The 16875-nt window shown below is 41.9% G+C and overlaps 1 protein-coding gene across 5 annotated transcripts in view; it reads right to left on the reverse strand.

The window, feature by feature from the left end:
• Positions 1 to 16875, reverse strand: part of GK (glycerol kinase) — a 76176-nt gene that overhangs the window by 23542 nt on the left and 35759 nt on the right. For 3 of the 5 annotated variants that reach the window (XM_081793417.1, XM_081793419.1, XM_081793420.1), the window contains 8 exons: positions 14951 to 15088; positions 12380 to 12489; positions 11871 to 11937; positions 10753 to 10770; positions 9054 to 9089; positions 8375 to 8442; positions 2720 to 2762; positions 1562 to 1642 (listed from right to left, as the gene is read on the reverse strand). In XM_081793417.1, coding sequence (XP_081649543.1) covers positions 1562 to 1642; positions 2720 to 2762; positions 8375 to 8442; positions 9054 to 9089; positions 10753 to 10770; positions 11871 to 11937; positions 12380 to 12489; positions 14951 to 15088 — 561 coding nt within the window. The remainder of the gene's footprint in view (positions 1 to 1561; positions 1643 to 2719; positions 2763 to 8374; positions 8443 to 9053; positions 9090 to 10752; positions 10771 to 11870; positions 11938 to 12379; positions 12490 to 14950; positions 15089 to 16875) is intronic. The other 2 variants (XM_081793418.1, XM_081793421.1) reach the window with 1 other exon arrangement.

Genomic DNA, 16875 nt, shown 5'->3' on the forward strand with positions numbered 1-16875 from the left:
GCAAGAAGACCCAGAAAAACCGACAGGTGCCTGTTAGTATTTGAATGCTTTTGACAGCTGATCTATGTCTCAGGAGCCTTTTTGGGTGCCATCTTCAAACAGAAGTTGGAAGGCTATCGGTGAGGGAAAGAAGGTAAGATTCTTCATATCGGGAGGGAAGTTGAAACCAGGTAAGCCCTATCGCAGAGTCCCTTTCCAGGTCTAAGGCATCTATAATTCTAAACGACTGTCTCCAGTATAAGGGGAAAAGACTCTTTAAGCTGTTCGGCTTACTTAATTGCTATAGGGTGACATTTATCAGATAGTACATATCTGATGTGCCCAGCGCTGTACTAATAAGCACTTTGCACAGCAGGAAACAGAGCAGAACAGGGCTTGTAGAAATTTAACTTCTGAGAAATGATAGGATACCGTTATTATTCCTAAATGTTTCTATTATCCATAGAAAAGGGGTTGGGGGAGAGAGCACAGTGCTTGTGCAGGGAGGGGGCAAGACAAAACCCAAAAATTCTTTGTGCTCTAGGCATAGCAACTAATACAATGTTTGAACTCTAAACAGAAGTCTAACACTTGTGACCAAATTATTATCAGATCCTTTAGGAAAGAAGCCTCAGTAAATCTTCGGATCAATTGTATATTTATACATTACAAGGGAGCCATTTAAAATGAACTGTAGGGGCGCCTGGGTGGCTCAGTCGGTTAAGCGTCCGGATTCGGCTCAGGTCACGATCTCACAGTTCGTGAGTCCGAGCCCCGTGTCGGGTTGACTGCGGTCAGCCTGTCACCGCAGAGCCCGCTTCAGATCCTCTGTCCCCCTCTCTCTACCTCTCCCCTGCTCACACTCTCCCCTAAATAAATAAATAAATAAATAAATAAATAAATAAATAAAATCTTTAGAAAAAAAGGAACGTACCTGATTTTATAAAAACAGTACTGCTTCTTCGACCTTATCTAGCAAAGTTACTAATGTTCCTAATACAAATTCACCATGCCCTACAGGCTTAGGCTGATATATTCCTACTAGAATTGACAAATGTATTCGAAAGAAACGCTTCCACTGAAAACTGGCATCAGTCTCCTCACTTTCTTTCCCACGTCAAAATGTGAGACAAAATTTATTTTTATGGGGAGCCACATGGAGGGGATTCATCTGCGTTTGCCCCCGGTGGTGCTCTTTGGGACACCGGGGCGCTGCAGTTCCAAAAAACACAGCATTTTCCAGCTGACGGGAATACTGGCGAGCAAGTCAACACCTGCACTAAACCTCTCGGACAGAAAATCTTACACCGTGCCAAGCGGCTGCAAGGTGCCTCAAGTGACCGGCCAAAGATCCAGGAGCCAACGTCCTCCAGATCTCCTGGGAGTGCTGACCCCAGCTCACTGCCAGGTTCCTTCCACTTAACCAAATGCCAAGAAAAAAAAAAAATGAGGTTGTTTTTTTTTTTTTTTTCCCAGTCTTATCATCTATGAAAAGTTACCAGAAAAGGTGTCAGGAAGCACTGTGACTCTCCCTGGCTGTGACTGTTCGTCATATTATCCACATCGATTGAGAGGTACTTACTTCCAACGCATAATACACCGGCTTGTCTCTGCCGAGCTTGTAAGCCACTGTGGTCAGAAGGCCGTGTTCAGAAAACACACACTGCGGGACACAGAAAAATACTTCAGCCGCCAAGAAATTAACAGGTTGGCAGAAGACTATTTGGAAAAGCTAAGAGGAACCAGGTAGAAAACAATTCAGTAAATATGTAACAATTAAAAATAAATAAATCTAAACAGTTAAAATTACTAGTATTAAGGACAGCACACTTAAAACAGTATAAAAAGCTTATCCCTTGCTCTAGATTAGATTTGCATTAAGAGTCTGACAAGGTCCGAGTGTAGCTATCCCACCACAATTAAAGACACACATATAAAATTCAAAGAACCTAAAATGATTCTTACTAGAGCCACTGAAATTTAGTGATTGTCATCAATTTTAATGAGCTCTAAATTAAACCCTAATGAAGAGTTAATAACCCAGCAATTGCACTACTAGGTATTTATCTAAGGGATATAGGCGTGCTGTTTCGAAGGGGCACACGCACCCCAATGTTTATAGCAGCACTATTGGCAATAGCCAAAGTATGGAAAGAGCCCAAACGTCCATCGATGGATGAATGGATAAATGTATATGTATACACACACACACACACACACACACACACACACACACACACAATGGAGTATTACTCGGCAATCAAAAAGAATGCCATCTTGCCATTTGCAACTACGTGGATGAACTAGAGGGTACGACGCTAAGCGAAGTCAGTCATTCAGAGAAAGACAAGTATCATATGACTTCACTCATATGGGGAGTTAAGAGACAAAACAGATGAACATAAGGGCAGGGAAGCAAAAATAATATAAAAACAGGGAGGGGGACAAAACATAAGAGACTCCTCAATATGGAGAACAAAGAGAGGGTTCCTGGAGGGGGTGTGGGGTGGGGGGGAATGGGCTAAATGGAGAAGGGGCATGAAGGAATCTACTCCTGAAGTCATTGTGGCACCGTGTGCTAACTTGGATGTAAATTAAACGGTACATAAATTTTTTTAAAAAGCAAAGATTAAAGAAAATCTGCAGAAGCCTAAGTAACTTAATAGCAAATTATGCTCAAGCACTATTGATATGAAGTTAAAGAAGACTTTCAGCAATCTTTTAATCGGAAAAAACCAACCTTACGGCCTGTGTTACACAGTAAGAAGCAGCCTGTTCCATACCTGTAGTTAGGAGAAGAATGAACAGCGTGACAATTTTATTAAAAATACATCATGAAAGAATGATACAAATCATTCAAAAAGACGTTTAACTCAGCACGATAAAAGTCATCATCTCCAAGTTTTAGAAAAGTTCCCAAAGTTAAGAAGCATTACATACTCCTTTTGGAATAACGTTTTAAAGATAAGTCTGGAAGAAAACGTACTTAGTGAGATCCTAATGGAAAAATGCAAGCACGGTATTTAGTACTTAGTCATAGCCCAGGACTGTGTTTCTAAAATATCAGCCAATCCCAACAAATTCTATGTCCAGTCACAGTTACATTGCTACTAACCCACATGGAATGAAGCATTTCCCTAAGCGGGCTGCTTAGCTCCATCATTAGCACAGTCGGGAAATGACACACAGTGCTATCTTCGGGCATGGAGGGGAGGCTGGGTCCAGAGTGCAGGGAAGTGCAGCTGGGCCTCGGTGACGAGTGGCATGGAGGCACATATATCCTCTCTGCAGGATAGGGCATTCTAAACAGGTGGCAGAGACGGAGCCAGAATGGGACACCGCTGACGTGAAAAAGTGCATTTATTTTATGGCAGCCTTATTAGCATAAGCCTTGGACTCGGCGACAAGTGTGGCATTGGACGTGAGTGAGTGGTTATGACTTGGGCCAGGGAGAGAAATTATCCAAACTGATACCAGCAGGGGTCACGGGGAAGCAGTTGGCTGTGACTATCAACCCTGGCTCTCTACGAACAGGCCTGCCCAAGCTTGGGATTCCCTCCCCACGGGCAGCAGGGCCCTGCTGCTGTGTTCTCTGACATTCCAGCAGGTGGGAGAAGGGGGAGCATGCGGTCCCGGGGCGGCCAGAGGGATCCCAGCGGAAGCTACTACCAGTTAGCACTAAGTCAGCAGACCTTATCGGCTGCGTTTGTCGTGCGGAGAAAATAGAAACCGAGGGCAATTGTTTCCAAAAAACATTTTTCCACGCACCGCTGTCGTGAAGAAGAATGAACCCAAGACCTTCTATCCCTTCTCACTCGAATATATTCTCTGACTGCACGTGAACAGTTAACACATTCAAAGAGCATGTGATAAATGAATTATCTACATTTTTCCAAAAGATTTTATTGGAGCACCTGGGGTGGCTCAGGCATTTGAGCATCTGACTCTTGATTTCAGCTCAGGTCAGGATCCCAGGGTTGTGGAATCGAGCCCAGGATTGGGATCCACGCTGAATGTGGAGCCTGCTTACGATTCTCTCTCTCTCTCCCTCTGTCCCTCTACCCCACCCGTGCATTCTCCCTTTCTAAAATAAAAAAAAATTTTAGGGGCTCCTGGGTGGCTCAGTCAGTTAAGCATCTGACTTTGGCTCAGGTCATGATCTCACGGTTCCTACGTTCGAGCCCCGCGTTGGGCTCTGTGCCGACAGCTCAGAGCCTGGAGCCTGATTTGGATTCTGTGTCTCCCGCTCTCTGCTCCTCCCCCACCCACACTCTGTCTCTCTCTCAAAAATGAATAAACATTAAAACAATTTTTTAAAGTAAAATTTTCAAAAAGATCTTACTGTTAAGTAATCTCTACATTCAACATGGAGCTCGAACTCACAACCCCAAGATCAAGAGTCACATGCTCTACCAACTGAGGCAGCCAGGCGCCCCAGCAAATATCTACATTTTTTTTAAATTTTGTTTTTAACGTTTTATTTATTTTTGAGACAGGGAGAGACAGAGCATGAACGGGGGGGGGGGGGGGGGGCGGTCAGAGAGAGGGAGACACAGAATCTGAAACAGGCTCCAGGCTCTGAGCTGTCAGCACAGAGCCCGACGCGGGGCTCGAACTCAGGGACCGAGAGATCATGACCTGAGCTGAAGTCGGCCGCTTAACCGACTGAGCCACCCGCGAATATCTACATTTTTAAAGACACCAGTCAAATAACTAGGTACAGGCCATAATAAACTTACGAATTAAAACACATAAATCACTACACCCTTTTACTACCACAATGCTGAAAAGGCTATATATTTTAAATGAATCTCCTTTAATAATTACTCTTAAAAATGGAAGTTAATGACCGGTTTCATGCTTTTTAAAGGAGAAATCTGTACCAATTTGGCCCCCATATACACACTCTGTATACCAAACAGTAGTGTACAAATCTTAAAGTACCAAAATGATGCAAAGGCTCGAGGCATTTAATAAAAGTGAATTCTTCAGTTAGTATGCTTAGTAAATAATTAACGAACCTTATCAGTGTATGGAGAGATTCTTGCTACATAGAGGCCACAGCTTTCAAAACAGGACACAGGCAATTATTTTTCTCTTAAATGTTATTATTTCTTCTTCCCAGTCATTAAACATATATGGAGCTTTCAGCATTTATATGGTATACCTATCCTTTCTCAAGATTGTGCTGCGTTTGAGCATCCCAGAAAGATGTCTGGCTTTTCTAACCTCTGTGATGGTAAAGGCTGCCTGCCGTCCCTCACAGAGGAGGGCGCCCTCTCAAAGATGGCGCCCAGGAGGAGGAGAGGGGCCCTGGCGGAAGCTGTAAAGGAGGTGAAAGGCCTCCTTTACACTACTTAATGCCTCTGGGGAGAGAGGGCATCTATCTTAGGTTCTCGTCCTGAAGAGCAAAATTTAAAGTTCAAATAATCCCTGTTCATTCAAGAAAAAGTAGAAAATTTGGAAAAGCTGAAAGAAAAATGACTATCGCCCATAATCAGTTCCTCCACATCAAAACAGAGATGGGCTTTCCACTGAATTCGGAGATGGCGGTCCTTTGCTCCCTGCTGTGGTTTGAAGAGACGGGCTCACTTGATCCCACTATCTCCAACCTCTCAGGACTTCACTCTGCCCATCACTTATCTCTCATTCATTTTCAAGTCCCAACTGCCCTCTACTGAGACTCCAAAGAAGCATTCTCTGGTCTTGCTCGAACTTAAAAACACAAACGCCCCAAACTTGCCATGATCTTGTTAAGTAACAGACCGCAAACCGCCTACTTCGCCCACCACTTCTGGATGGTCATTTTTGCAAAGTACATTCAGTCTGGCTGTCTCTGTTTTCCACCTGCCCACGTCTCTTTTGGCCCTGTGCCACCTGGCTTTCGTCCTGAGCATTCTACTGAAGCTTCGTGCCTAGAAGTCACCACTGAGGACCTACCTTCTACGTAGGATGCTTGCTTCTCATCCTCGGCCTCCGTGACCTTTTTGTAGTATTTTGTACTGCTGATCGAGCCTCCCTCTTAAATATCTCTACCCTGGGTTTCCACGTGAATGAGTGAATGGCCCATCCCTGGGTCTGTTACTTGCCCTAAGTATCTCCTGTACCTGTATACTTTTTCTTGGTATATCTATTTCCACTGCTTTAAAAACCACCTCTAAATAAGGGACGTTTAAAAGCTCTATTTTGATACTGAACTCATTCCATATTCACAGGTGTGTGCAATGCACAGCCTACCAGGACCACAGACAGGTCCCAAACAGAATGCATACTATTCAGACCTGTTTCTTACTTTGGCTCAGCCTACCCACTGGGCCCAGGTGATTAGACTCAATACCTATTTCCTGTCTCTCGTCCTTCTCCAGTGCCACGGATATCCACCTACAGCCTCCTGCTCGGTCCCCACTCTTTTTCGTCCTTATCTTCGTTATCGGGATGCCTACGTGGCCTCTTTGCGTTCAGTTTCTCCTCGCTTTGGGCAAGGACTTCAGTGTTATCAATGAATGACTCTAGTCACTCTGAAAACCAGTTCATAAACCTTCAGAGGTGTCCCACCGCCTGATCAGGAAAAAACACCTCAGTCTGAAATTAAGGGCGTCACGACATGATCCTAGCCTTATTTTCTACCACTGCCCTACCCGGATGTTCACTACATCCTCTAAACACAGTCTTCCATTTCCCTCTTTGCTACTAGTTCAGTGTTCTGTGCACTTGCCAATATAGCTCATTCTTCAAAACATCTCATTATTAACATAATCTTCCGTGATTTTCCTCCCCTGCCTTTGGAACCCAACAACAGGCTTTCAAGGTTTCTTAATGGCGCAGAAGTTCTGATCTGTAACATGATGAACTGTGTACTTCTGTTCTTTCCCCCTCAGGGAGAGAAATACGAGCCCAGAGATCTTACCATTTGCTATTTCCCGTCTCCAACCGGCAATGGCTGGAGAGGTACTCGCTAAGCCCTCCCGCGCTTAAATTCATCATTTTAGGACTTGGCTGGTTAAGGCTTACGCGGGAAGGGAGTAGAGAGGAGGAAAAGCAGACGATTTTCTCGGGCACCTCCCACGTGCTCTACACTCAGTTAGGTACTTGACAAATAGAGTCAAGTATTTACCAGCGTTAGTGTGCCTGGCAGAGCGGGGAAGGTGGGGGAGAAACAGCCTAGTTGTCTATCATTTCTCTTGGTTCCCGATGCAGCTGCCTGGAACCCCGAATGCAGAGCGTGTTTCCAGACCCATGCTCAGTCAGGCTCTCTTGATCACACCCACAGGACACCATGACCTGCAAAGATTTTTCATATCTCTTCTCTCTCCTCCAAGAAAAACTCACACAAATAATGTCACACTCTCACATGGGGACTGCTGACCCCGCTAGGCTACAAAATATTTAATTACAAATGTGAGACATTCCATTATTCACAAAAGAAGAACATAACCACTGCGGTTAACGTTGATGAGAGAATTAGGAAATTCCCTACAAAAGAAGAATTCACTGTAGACAGTCTCCTGCTGGGTCTACGGGAATCTTCTCTGCATGGGGTACAGTAACACAGAGAGGTTAAGAGCCCCGGCTAAGTCGCGAATCCGAATCCGATCCACCTGGGGTCAGAGGTGATGTCTTTCACTTAGTAGCTTAACCACTCCTGAGCATCTGTTTTTTCATCTGAAAATGTGAGAAACCTTATTGCTCTGAGATATGGCGCTGGTTACAGACTCCCCACGTATGAGTAGTAAGGAAAAACATGCACCCAATCTCTACTTCCATCATTGCTTCTGTTTCTTGTCGAAGGAGAAACTCCCAAGTAGTGAAGGGCGGGGGGGAACACAATGCCAGGAAAACAGCAACTGAAGATCCCACAAAAATATAACTTTATAGTTATAGTGAGAAAGTCTAAGATAGGGACAGTAGGTTGAAAAATAGAGTCTATTTAATTAAATTTATTTAATTTTTGTAATTAAAAAAAATTTAAAGTAATCTCTATACCCAACGTGGGGCTTGAATTCATGACCCCGAGATCAAGAGTCACATGCTCCACCAACGGAGACGGCCAGGTGCCCCGGAGAAATGTAGCTTAAATCACGGCTCTGCCTCCCCTCTGCCCTGCCCTCCTCCACTCCCCACCATGAATACTTTAAGCCAAAACTTAGTTTCTGGATGGAATATGTATCGAGTTTTATAAATTAAGGTCTTTACAAGCCTTAGCAGTGTGTATACATACAGCATAATGTATTTTATTTGAAGGAGATAAAGAAAACCAAATGGCAAAATCTTAATGGAACTCTTAAGCTATTGATTTTCAGCCTGGATGAACTTCAACAGATTTTCCTCAAAGCACCAAAGGGAGAAACAAACAAACAAAACACCATTGGTTTTTTAATTTATTTCTTAAACTCACGTATTTTTGGCTTGTCCGTCCTGGAAGCACATTTGTCCCACCAATGCAGCAGACTGGTCCCCCAAACACTGAAAGTATAAATGACAGTAAAGAACACTAAGATAATATTATTAATTTTCCTTTTAGAACAGCCATAGGATTTATTTTTCCTTTTTTTATTTATCAAGGAATTAATTGTCTTCATTTTTACATTGCTTCTGTTTGGTCTTTTTTCCGTTTCTTTTTTTTTTTAAATTTTTTAAATGTTTATTTATTTATTTTTTTGAGATAGAGGGAGAGCGGGGGAGGGGCAGAAAGAGAGGGAGACACAGGATTTGAAGCAGGCTCCAGGCTCCATGTTGTCAGCACAGAGCCCAACGCGGGGCTCAAACCCACAAACTGCGAGATCATGACGTCGGCCGAAGTCGGACACTTAACCGACTGAGCCACCCAGGAGCCCCCATTTTCCCATTTCTTAAAGCCCCTGTAAGATAGTAGGTATGGGAAGGAAGAGCTAGAATTTAATCAAAAGATTCTCAGTGGCCCATACTGTGTCACATAAGAACAAGAATCAGCCAATTTTGCGGCTTTTATTTGTTTTCCATAGCTTAGGATGGGGGAGACTGATTCAGATATAGGAAGAAACCCATGACATGGAAGGGGACTAAGGTTGGGGAGGTAGCAGGAAGACGAAACTTACCCCCGATATTGGCACACCTTCCAAGGCCCCAGCTTTCTAATAAAATTTGAAAAAAAGGATTATGAATAATCACAAACTATTGTCTCTAACAAAACTGCAACAGGAATGAACACGAATAGCAACATGCCAGAGCATGTGGGCAGACAAGACAAAGCAAGTGATTCAACTACATAGGTGGTTCAGAGACAGACACTAGACATTTCTAGAATGACAAGAAGAGACACGGCATTGGAGAATGGATGTCAAACACTGGACTCGGACTCAGGAGACGTGGGGTCTACTCTTGGTTAGTCAGCGTTAAGCCACTGAGCAGGCCGCTGAAACTTCTCTTTGCCTCAATTTCTTGATCTACAAAACGGAATCTAGGTAACAAGAAAGCCTGGGTCCGATAGTTCTTTCTATTATTGCCGTTAATAAGGAAAACGAATGCATCCTTTAAAATGAACATACACATAGCTATCAAACCAGCACGGAACATTCTCATTTTGGAAGGCTGGATTTTACCGACCAACCTTCCTACCCAAACTACTCGAGATAAGAAACACAAGCGCGTCTGGGTATTGGGTATTATTTGTTTATAGAGCCAACATCATTCTTCAAGTTTAGCTAAGCAAGAGTTCAATTTAGGTCACGAAGAGCGGTTTTTATTTTGATCAAATATGGCCAGCATTCTAGAACAAAACTGAGATATAAGTGGCTGTGTATGTTACAGAACTTATTTAAAAAAAAAAAAAACATACTCAACTAGGAAGAGCGCCAAACAAAAGCTTTGGACTGACTGACCCCTTAGTCTGCCCTTTGGGAGCCAGTCCCCCAGCCTCCGGGAGCGTAAGGTTCCCTATCTACTCGAATGAGGGTAAGAACGGAAGCCACCTCACAGGGCCAGAGTGATAAGGAAACAACAGCGTAAATTTTTATGCTTCACAAAATAGAAAACATCTTCTAGATGGTGGATATTATTTTATTTCTTTCATGCTTTCTGCTTAATTCAAGACCTGCCATTTTTATGTACTGTATACATTCTTAGAAAATCTGGACCTGGATAATAAGTGAAGGCTAAATTTCGCGAAGAACACAAAGTGAATCTGTAGGAAACCTAGAGGCTATATATCTTAATATACTAAGAAACTAAAAGAAGCCATTGCTTATACTATTGGAAGTTATTATCAGACTGCCAGCAGGATCTGCTAATGTGCATTCAGGCACATAAAGCGCTCTTTTTTTCTTCTTAGGGAGGGATCTCCGGAGGATTCCTGGGAATGTCCTCTGGTGAAGCATGCAGAAAAAGGGACAGTGCATTTCCAACTAACTAGTCTGAAAGGCTGGTCAAGTTTCCTTTAAGACAGGCACTTAGGACATTTAAAAACTACATCTCATTTCCCTGTTCTGCTAAAGTCCAAAGCACATCACAACTGTACTTTGTCACGGGGAACATCAGAATTTCTCACTCTGGAAAATTACCTTAGTCTTTTATTTTGAAACACCACTTTCAGTCTTAGGGCAAACTTAAAAACAAACAGAAACGAATGACTTTAAAGAAAACCTAAAGCTTGCCTAGAGCTTACAGTAATTTGGAGGGTCACGAGATTCTAGAAGAATCTGTTTAGTAAATGGACTTCTGTTTGTCTAAAACTAAATGGAAATGCACTGTATCTTTTCCAAATGAATGGGTAGCATAATTGGTGGGCAACCTACTCACCAGACTATGAGAGATTTTCTATAGTCAGCAAGGGGGAAAAAGGGGGACAGAAGCATAATATTTTAAATGCAAGAGAAAAAACTAGGCCAGTAAATGCTTTTTCAACCGTTCTCTAAAACTGTTTCTCAAGAATAAGTTCTTTTTTCTGACCCAAGTCAGTGTATAGACAGCTATGAAGTCATCGAAGCACTTTTAGTACAGATGAGCAGTGCTTCCCCTTAAAAAAATTTCACGGTACCTGAGAAAGCTTTATTATAAGTGAAATATTTAAGAAGTCTGCTCAAGCTTTAGCCAGAGCGATCAGTATTTAACTCAATTTTTATTAACTCTGTAAGGAGAGTTTCTAATATTTGTCATGAAATGTCTAAACAGTATTTTTTTTTTTTACAATTTATCTTAGACATATTTTCAACTTTTATCGTAAATTCTAGATTTTTGTGTCCAAATACCAGTTCAAATCCTCCTGGAGGTTTTTCATCCCTGATGCGTACTCAGAGATACTCAGTGATAATAAGCACGCTTTTTGCTAAAGTGACTTTTTCTCTCGGTTTCAGTGAAATCGACAGAAAAACGTGCATTATGGAAACCTGTTTAATTAGCAATCACAAATCAGAAACAGACTGTTTGCTTTCAGTTTCTTTGCTAAAGTTTTTTTTGGGCTGACAAAGAATCTAATATAAAAAACATGGTTTGGCTATTAAAAGAAATTCAACAGGAAAAAGAACACTAAAATGTGAAGACACTCTCCCATAAAATAGAAGCCGACACCACAACTACTAAAGTTTTTTCAATTAAAATAATAAACCAGCTCAAACATTCGCATGCCACCCTCTGTAGTTAGATTATTGCAGTAATACTTTAAAAGCAGAATATTCAAAGAAAAGCCAATTAAAGTTTATAAAATGTAAAATCAACCGGTAAGGAGGATTCTAAAATTGTTAAGTTATCAAACTATATAAACAGCACTAAATTCTCGTCTTACATACTACCAACACTTACAGAAAAGTCACAACTATCAAACTAGGAAAGCTAACACGACTGCCTTTGGAGTTTTGAATAGTAAAGCTTTTTTAAAAATGAAATTTAAGCACTTTTTTTTTTTTTTTTTTTTTTTTTACCATTAAGCCATAGATCTCAGAAGAACTCCGAACATTTGGAAGAACTTTCATTGGAATTTCAAAAAATCTGAAAAACAATTAAAAACTGCGTATTTAACACCATTTTAAATAAATATTTGGATGCATTTATATGTATTTAGAAGCGAAAATGTAAATAACTATTAGAAAATGAATGTATTGGAGTGCAGAGTTAAATAAGCCAGCAGACCATGGTTGTGGGTATGGATACTTAACATTCTAATTTGACACAAATCGATAAAAAACAAAAAGCACACAACACACAAAGTACTTTCCTAAATAAACCTAACCTTCCTAATCAAGACACTTAATTTGGCCTGTCTGTTATATACGCAACAATTGTCTCTTGTTTGAATACACAGTATATACACTGTAGTTAAAATACCAACAATTAAAGTTTGGTGCTCTGCCGACATCGGAGAAGAGTAAGATTTAGGTTATAAATAGGTAACGTATCTGGCAATTGCTTTTTAGGGCAAAACCCAACTCACTCGCAGAGCTCTTTATCCCACTCCAGAGAATGAATGTTGAAAAGCATCGTTCTACTTGCATTGGTTACATCCGTGCAATGGACACCTCCGTTGGCCCCTCCCGTCAAACTCTAGACAGAATAAACAGGACAGGACATGTTAAATTTGCACTAATTTGCAACTTAAATTACATGTCGTCAAGGGCTGTAATCAGGAACAGAGTGCAGAAAGCAGGAGAATGGAACGTGCCAGTCGTTGAATGTTCAGGTTTCTGGCAGTGTCTCACAGAAATATAACGCGAGCTACGTACGTAATTCTACATGGTCTACTAGCTACATTTAAAAAGTAGAGCGAAGTAATGAGCACTGGGTGCTGTACGGAAGCCAATTTGGCAATAAATTGTATTTTAAAAAATTTCAAAAAAAGTATAGAGAAGCAAGTGAAATTAATTTTAATGATAGCATATATTTTATTTAACCCAATATCTCCAAAATACCCTTTTAATATAAAAAAATTCTTTCGGAGACATTTTACCTATTGATTAATAAATTATTTTATTTTTAAGTAGTCTCTATGCCCAATGTGGGGCTTACACTTGCAAGCCCCAGATCAAGAGTCACACACTCTAGTGACTGAGCCAGCCAGGTGCCCCAACATTTTACCTACTTAAACACAGTATATATGTTACACTCACAGCACATGTCGATTCAGACCTGCCACATCTGAAGTTGTCAGTGGCCAAGTGGCCACCATGTTAGTACAGCTTCTAGTCCATTGGTGGTTACACAGAAAAATCAGTTTTGTTTTCATCTGTTATCTTTGCAAAATGCAGTCTTCTCAGATGTGGCAAAGCGAACTATCTTGACACGTCTGCCTCTTCAGGATCTTCCAGAACTCTGTGTTGCTCTTTCTTTGTTTTTGTTTTTTGAGAATAACAATTCTCATTGGGCTGCGCCGACCCAAGCATATATCCCAAAAGCAGAGGTTTAAATTCTCTAGTGTTAATATCCTCAGAGCTGAGCTGAAAGGATTGCCGCTTTCTTTCGTGTGCGAGCGGTTAAGAGGGGAGGCGGGAACTGAAGCGGAGAAAAGGCATCTCGGCCTCCCGTGAGCAGGTCCCCCTCGACCCACAGCAAGTCGCGCTCCCTTGTCTCCTGCAGCTCAAAGTGGCCACAGCCTGCCTCACTCTGGTTCCAGGCAACTGATCGGCAGAACTATGTCAACTGTGACAGGCGTGAAAACGGTAGGCCATGAGAGCGCCACCCACGGCCGGCCCTGGCCAAGCAGAGAAGGCGCCGCTTCCTGGTACTGGTTCTGGAACATCTGCTCAGTGGGTGCGGTAAATGAGAACAGGGACAATATTCTTGAGACGCTCTCTTGAACATTGAAAAAGATAACCATACACTTACTGAAGTAATTACAGATGAAAGTATGTGTGGGGGATTTGCCTTAAAATGATCCGTGGGTGGGGCGCCTGGGTGGCTCAGTCGGTTGGGCGGCCGACTTCGGCTCAGGTCATGATCTCGCGGTCCGTGAGTTCGAGCCCCGCGTCGGGCTCTGTGCTGACAGCTCAGAGCCTGGAGCCTGTTTCAGATTCTGTCTCCCTCTCTCTGACCCTCCCCCGTTCATGCTTTGTCTCTCTCTGTCTCAAAAATAAACGTTAAAAAAAAAAAATTTAAAATGATCCGTGGGGAGCTAGAGTATGTGAGTATAGTTGAAACAAGATTGGCCAGAGTTGACTGCTGTAGCTGGCCCACTGATGTAGAGGTTCATCACGCTATTTCCCTCAACCTGGGGGTATATTTGAAAACGCCCACGATAAAAATGACAGAGAACGAAAGAGAGAAAGGGAGAGAGAACATGTACTTTTAAGATAAATCTGGGAAATGTCTAAAATGTTAGTTTCTACTCATCCGTGTTCGGCTTAGGCCAAAAGATTAGACAGTGAAATTTCCACCATGATTTTTTATATTCTGGCTTAAATAAGAGACAGCTGTGTAATACTGAAAGCAAATGATAAAAGCCACATAGATGTTTATCATGTTAAATAGTTGTTGCATTTAAGAATGACCGGTGGAGGGGCACCTGGGTGGCTCAGCGGGTTGAGCATCTGACTCTCGATGTCTGCTCTGGTGGTGATCTCACGGTTGGGGCATCGAGCCCTGTGTCGGGCTCCGTGCCGAGCATGAGGCCTGCTTGAGATTCTCCCTCTCTCTCCCTCTGTCCCTCCCTCACTCATGTGAGTGCAAACGTGTACACCCTCTCTCTCTCTCTAAAATAAAAAAAAGAAATGACCAGTGGAAAAGAATACATGATAGGCAAGAGAAAAAGACTACCTTAATTGCTAATTACTAATTACCTAAATTACTTATTCGTAAGAGAATAGACATGACACATGGTTTTGGCGATCATCCTCCATTTTTACGGAAATAAAGCAAGAAAAACTAAGGAGGAAGTAAGGAAAAATGCCTCTTAAATGGAGGCTGAAATGTTAATTTTGCCAACTAACATGTTTGAACTCTTAATAGAAAACAGATGGTCTAAAAAATTTCTGAAAAGGTTTCTCCATGCATACGTTATATTTAAACATACCCAAATAAGCCATGAATCAATGGTCCCAAAAAGAGCTCTATCCTCTTCAACAGCCTTTTGAACTTTTCTCACATTGTCAAGGAGCCAACGAAGTTTCACGGCACTGAAGTAAGTGCTAAGTGGAAGGCCTGTCTTGGACTAAAAACAGTTATGAAGTTCAGCCAGCAAAGTGAATTCCTAACAGTTTAAAATAAAGCACCAAACCCCCCAAACGCAACAAATCCCAAAACATTCGATGGCGCTAAAGCCAAGCCCCCTGGTATTATGGATAAAAATACTTTTCCTATCTTGTGGCACAGGAAGGCGTGTTCATGAACAAAGATCAGTGTGATGTGTTTGCAGTTCAAAGAGCATCCACGTTGCAAGGTAAAGAGAAAATTAAATGACACAGTACCCTGGGATCTAGAGCGTGAACACGTAGATGTTAGCTTTTGTGATGACTGGTACATGCAGAACCTAGTCCAAAACTCTGCTTTTCATTTTGTATTTCCTAAAAGTGATAGTTTAAACTATTAAAAATCAGGGAGTACATCAAATCATAGACTAACGACCACACCAGAGAATTTTGTTTCAAAACATGGACGACTTAACAGCAATAGACTTATGTGTGTAAAAACTATGTCATAAACAAGTATATATATTTACACACACACATATTCAAATGCCATAACATAAAGTAAGTGGAGAATAAAGTCGAGCTCAAGGACATGCCAGAGGAAAGCAACATTGAGTTGTTCTATAGAAGAAAAGAGTTGCCTCAACTCAGCAAGGACATGGAGCAAAGAGACAGTGGACTGACTAAAGGGTCAAGGGTCAGTATTCCTTTAGAATGGATCAGTCCAACTCCTATTTTTGTTAGTATATTAAATACTAGATTTATTTATAAGGGCTAATGAAAGTGGTGAAGAAGATACATACATCAAAATAATGCAACTGTCTTTCCCCTCCCCTAATCTTTGGTCTCCTCATTGATCACCTAACTACAGAAAATTCAAACCAAACCATTTAATACTTTAATGCACGCTGTAAGTTAAGACTCTCAACTCATGGTTGTCTAGCTTTCCTAGAAAAAATAAATCGATGCTCAAAAATAATGAAAGGAAATAATTTATGGGATCATTTCTCTTCGAAGGACCAAGGATCATCCCACAGAGCCAACAGTGAGGTAGTCCGTAATATTTCACTGTTATGACTTGGGTAGAGAGTGTAAAAGCGGCCTACAATGGCACCGAAGAGAAAAACATGCATCCCTTGAAGCAAAGGAACTGGAGGTGGGGATGAGGGTTGGGCAGGGTGAGAGGAACAGAATAGGAAGTGGGTGAGGGTATATTCAGGACTAGCCTGAAGTTATTCGGGCGGGTGAGGGTAGGGAATGGTCTGTTCAATTGCTACAGGATCTGAACGCTAGTTTCACAACCAAGAACCACTGCCCTAAGGGTCCTGCTGACAAATAAATACCAAGGGGATAAACAAACAAACACCCCAGAACTTCCTTTGGATGCTAGGAGAAGTTGGCCTTGACCTTGCTAAGAAAAATACCTTGCCAGTTTCAAAAAAAATTCTCTCTCCCTTCATTTATCTGAAGAGAGCTCTACATACGGACTGAAATATAGGCAATTTTTATAAGCTTCCTTCGTATGAATAAAGTGGAAGAGGAGTTCGGGAGGAGCTGGAGTGACTTTTACTTTGTCCCTCTGAATCCAGATGCCTAAAAACTCCAAAGCATCCGGAACTTTCTTTGACAGATAGTAGAAACCAAGAAGGGCAGATTTCGGAAGCATGGTTGAATTATAGGAAGCGCGCCCCGGGAAGCATGGCTTAAGCCACTGGGACACTTTATAGTCCCCTTCAGCCTATCGACCTTGGAATATGAATCCTCAAATCCACCACAGGGCAAGAAGACAGAAAGGTAAATACTTGAGTTA

Source organism: Panthera onca, chromosome X (genome assembly GCF_046562875.1).
Source record: "Panthera onca isolate mPanOnc1 chromosome X, mPanOnc1 haplotype 2, whole genome shotgun sequence".
In the NCBI taxonomy this organism is placed as follows: Eukaryota; Metazoa; Chordata; class Mammalia; order Carnivora; family Felidae; genus Panthera; species Panthera onca.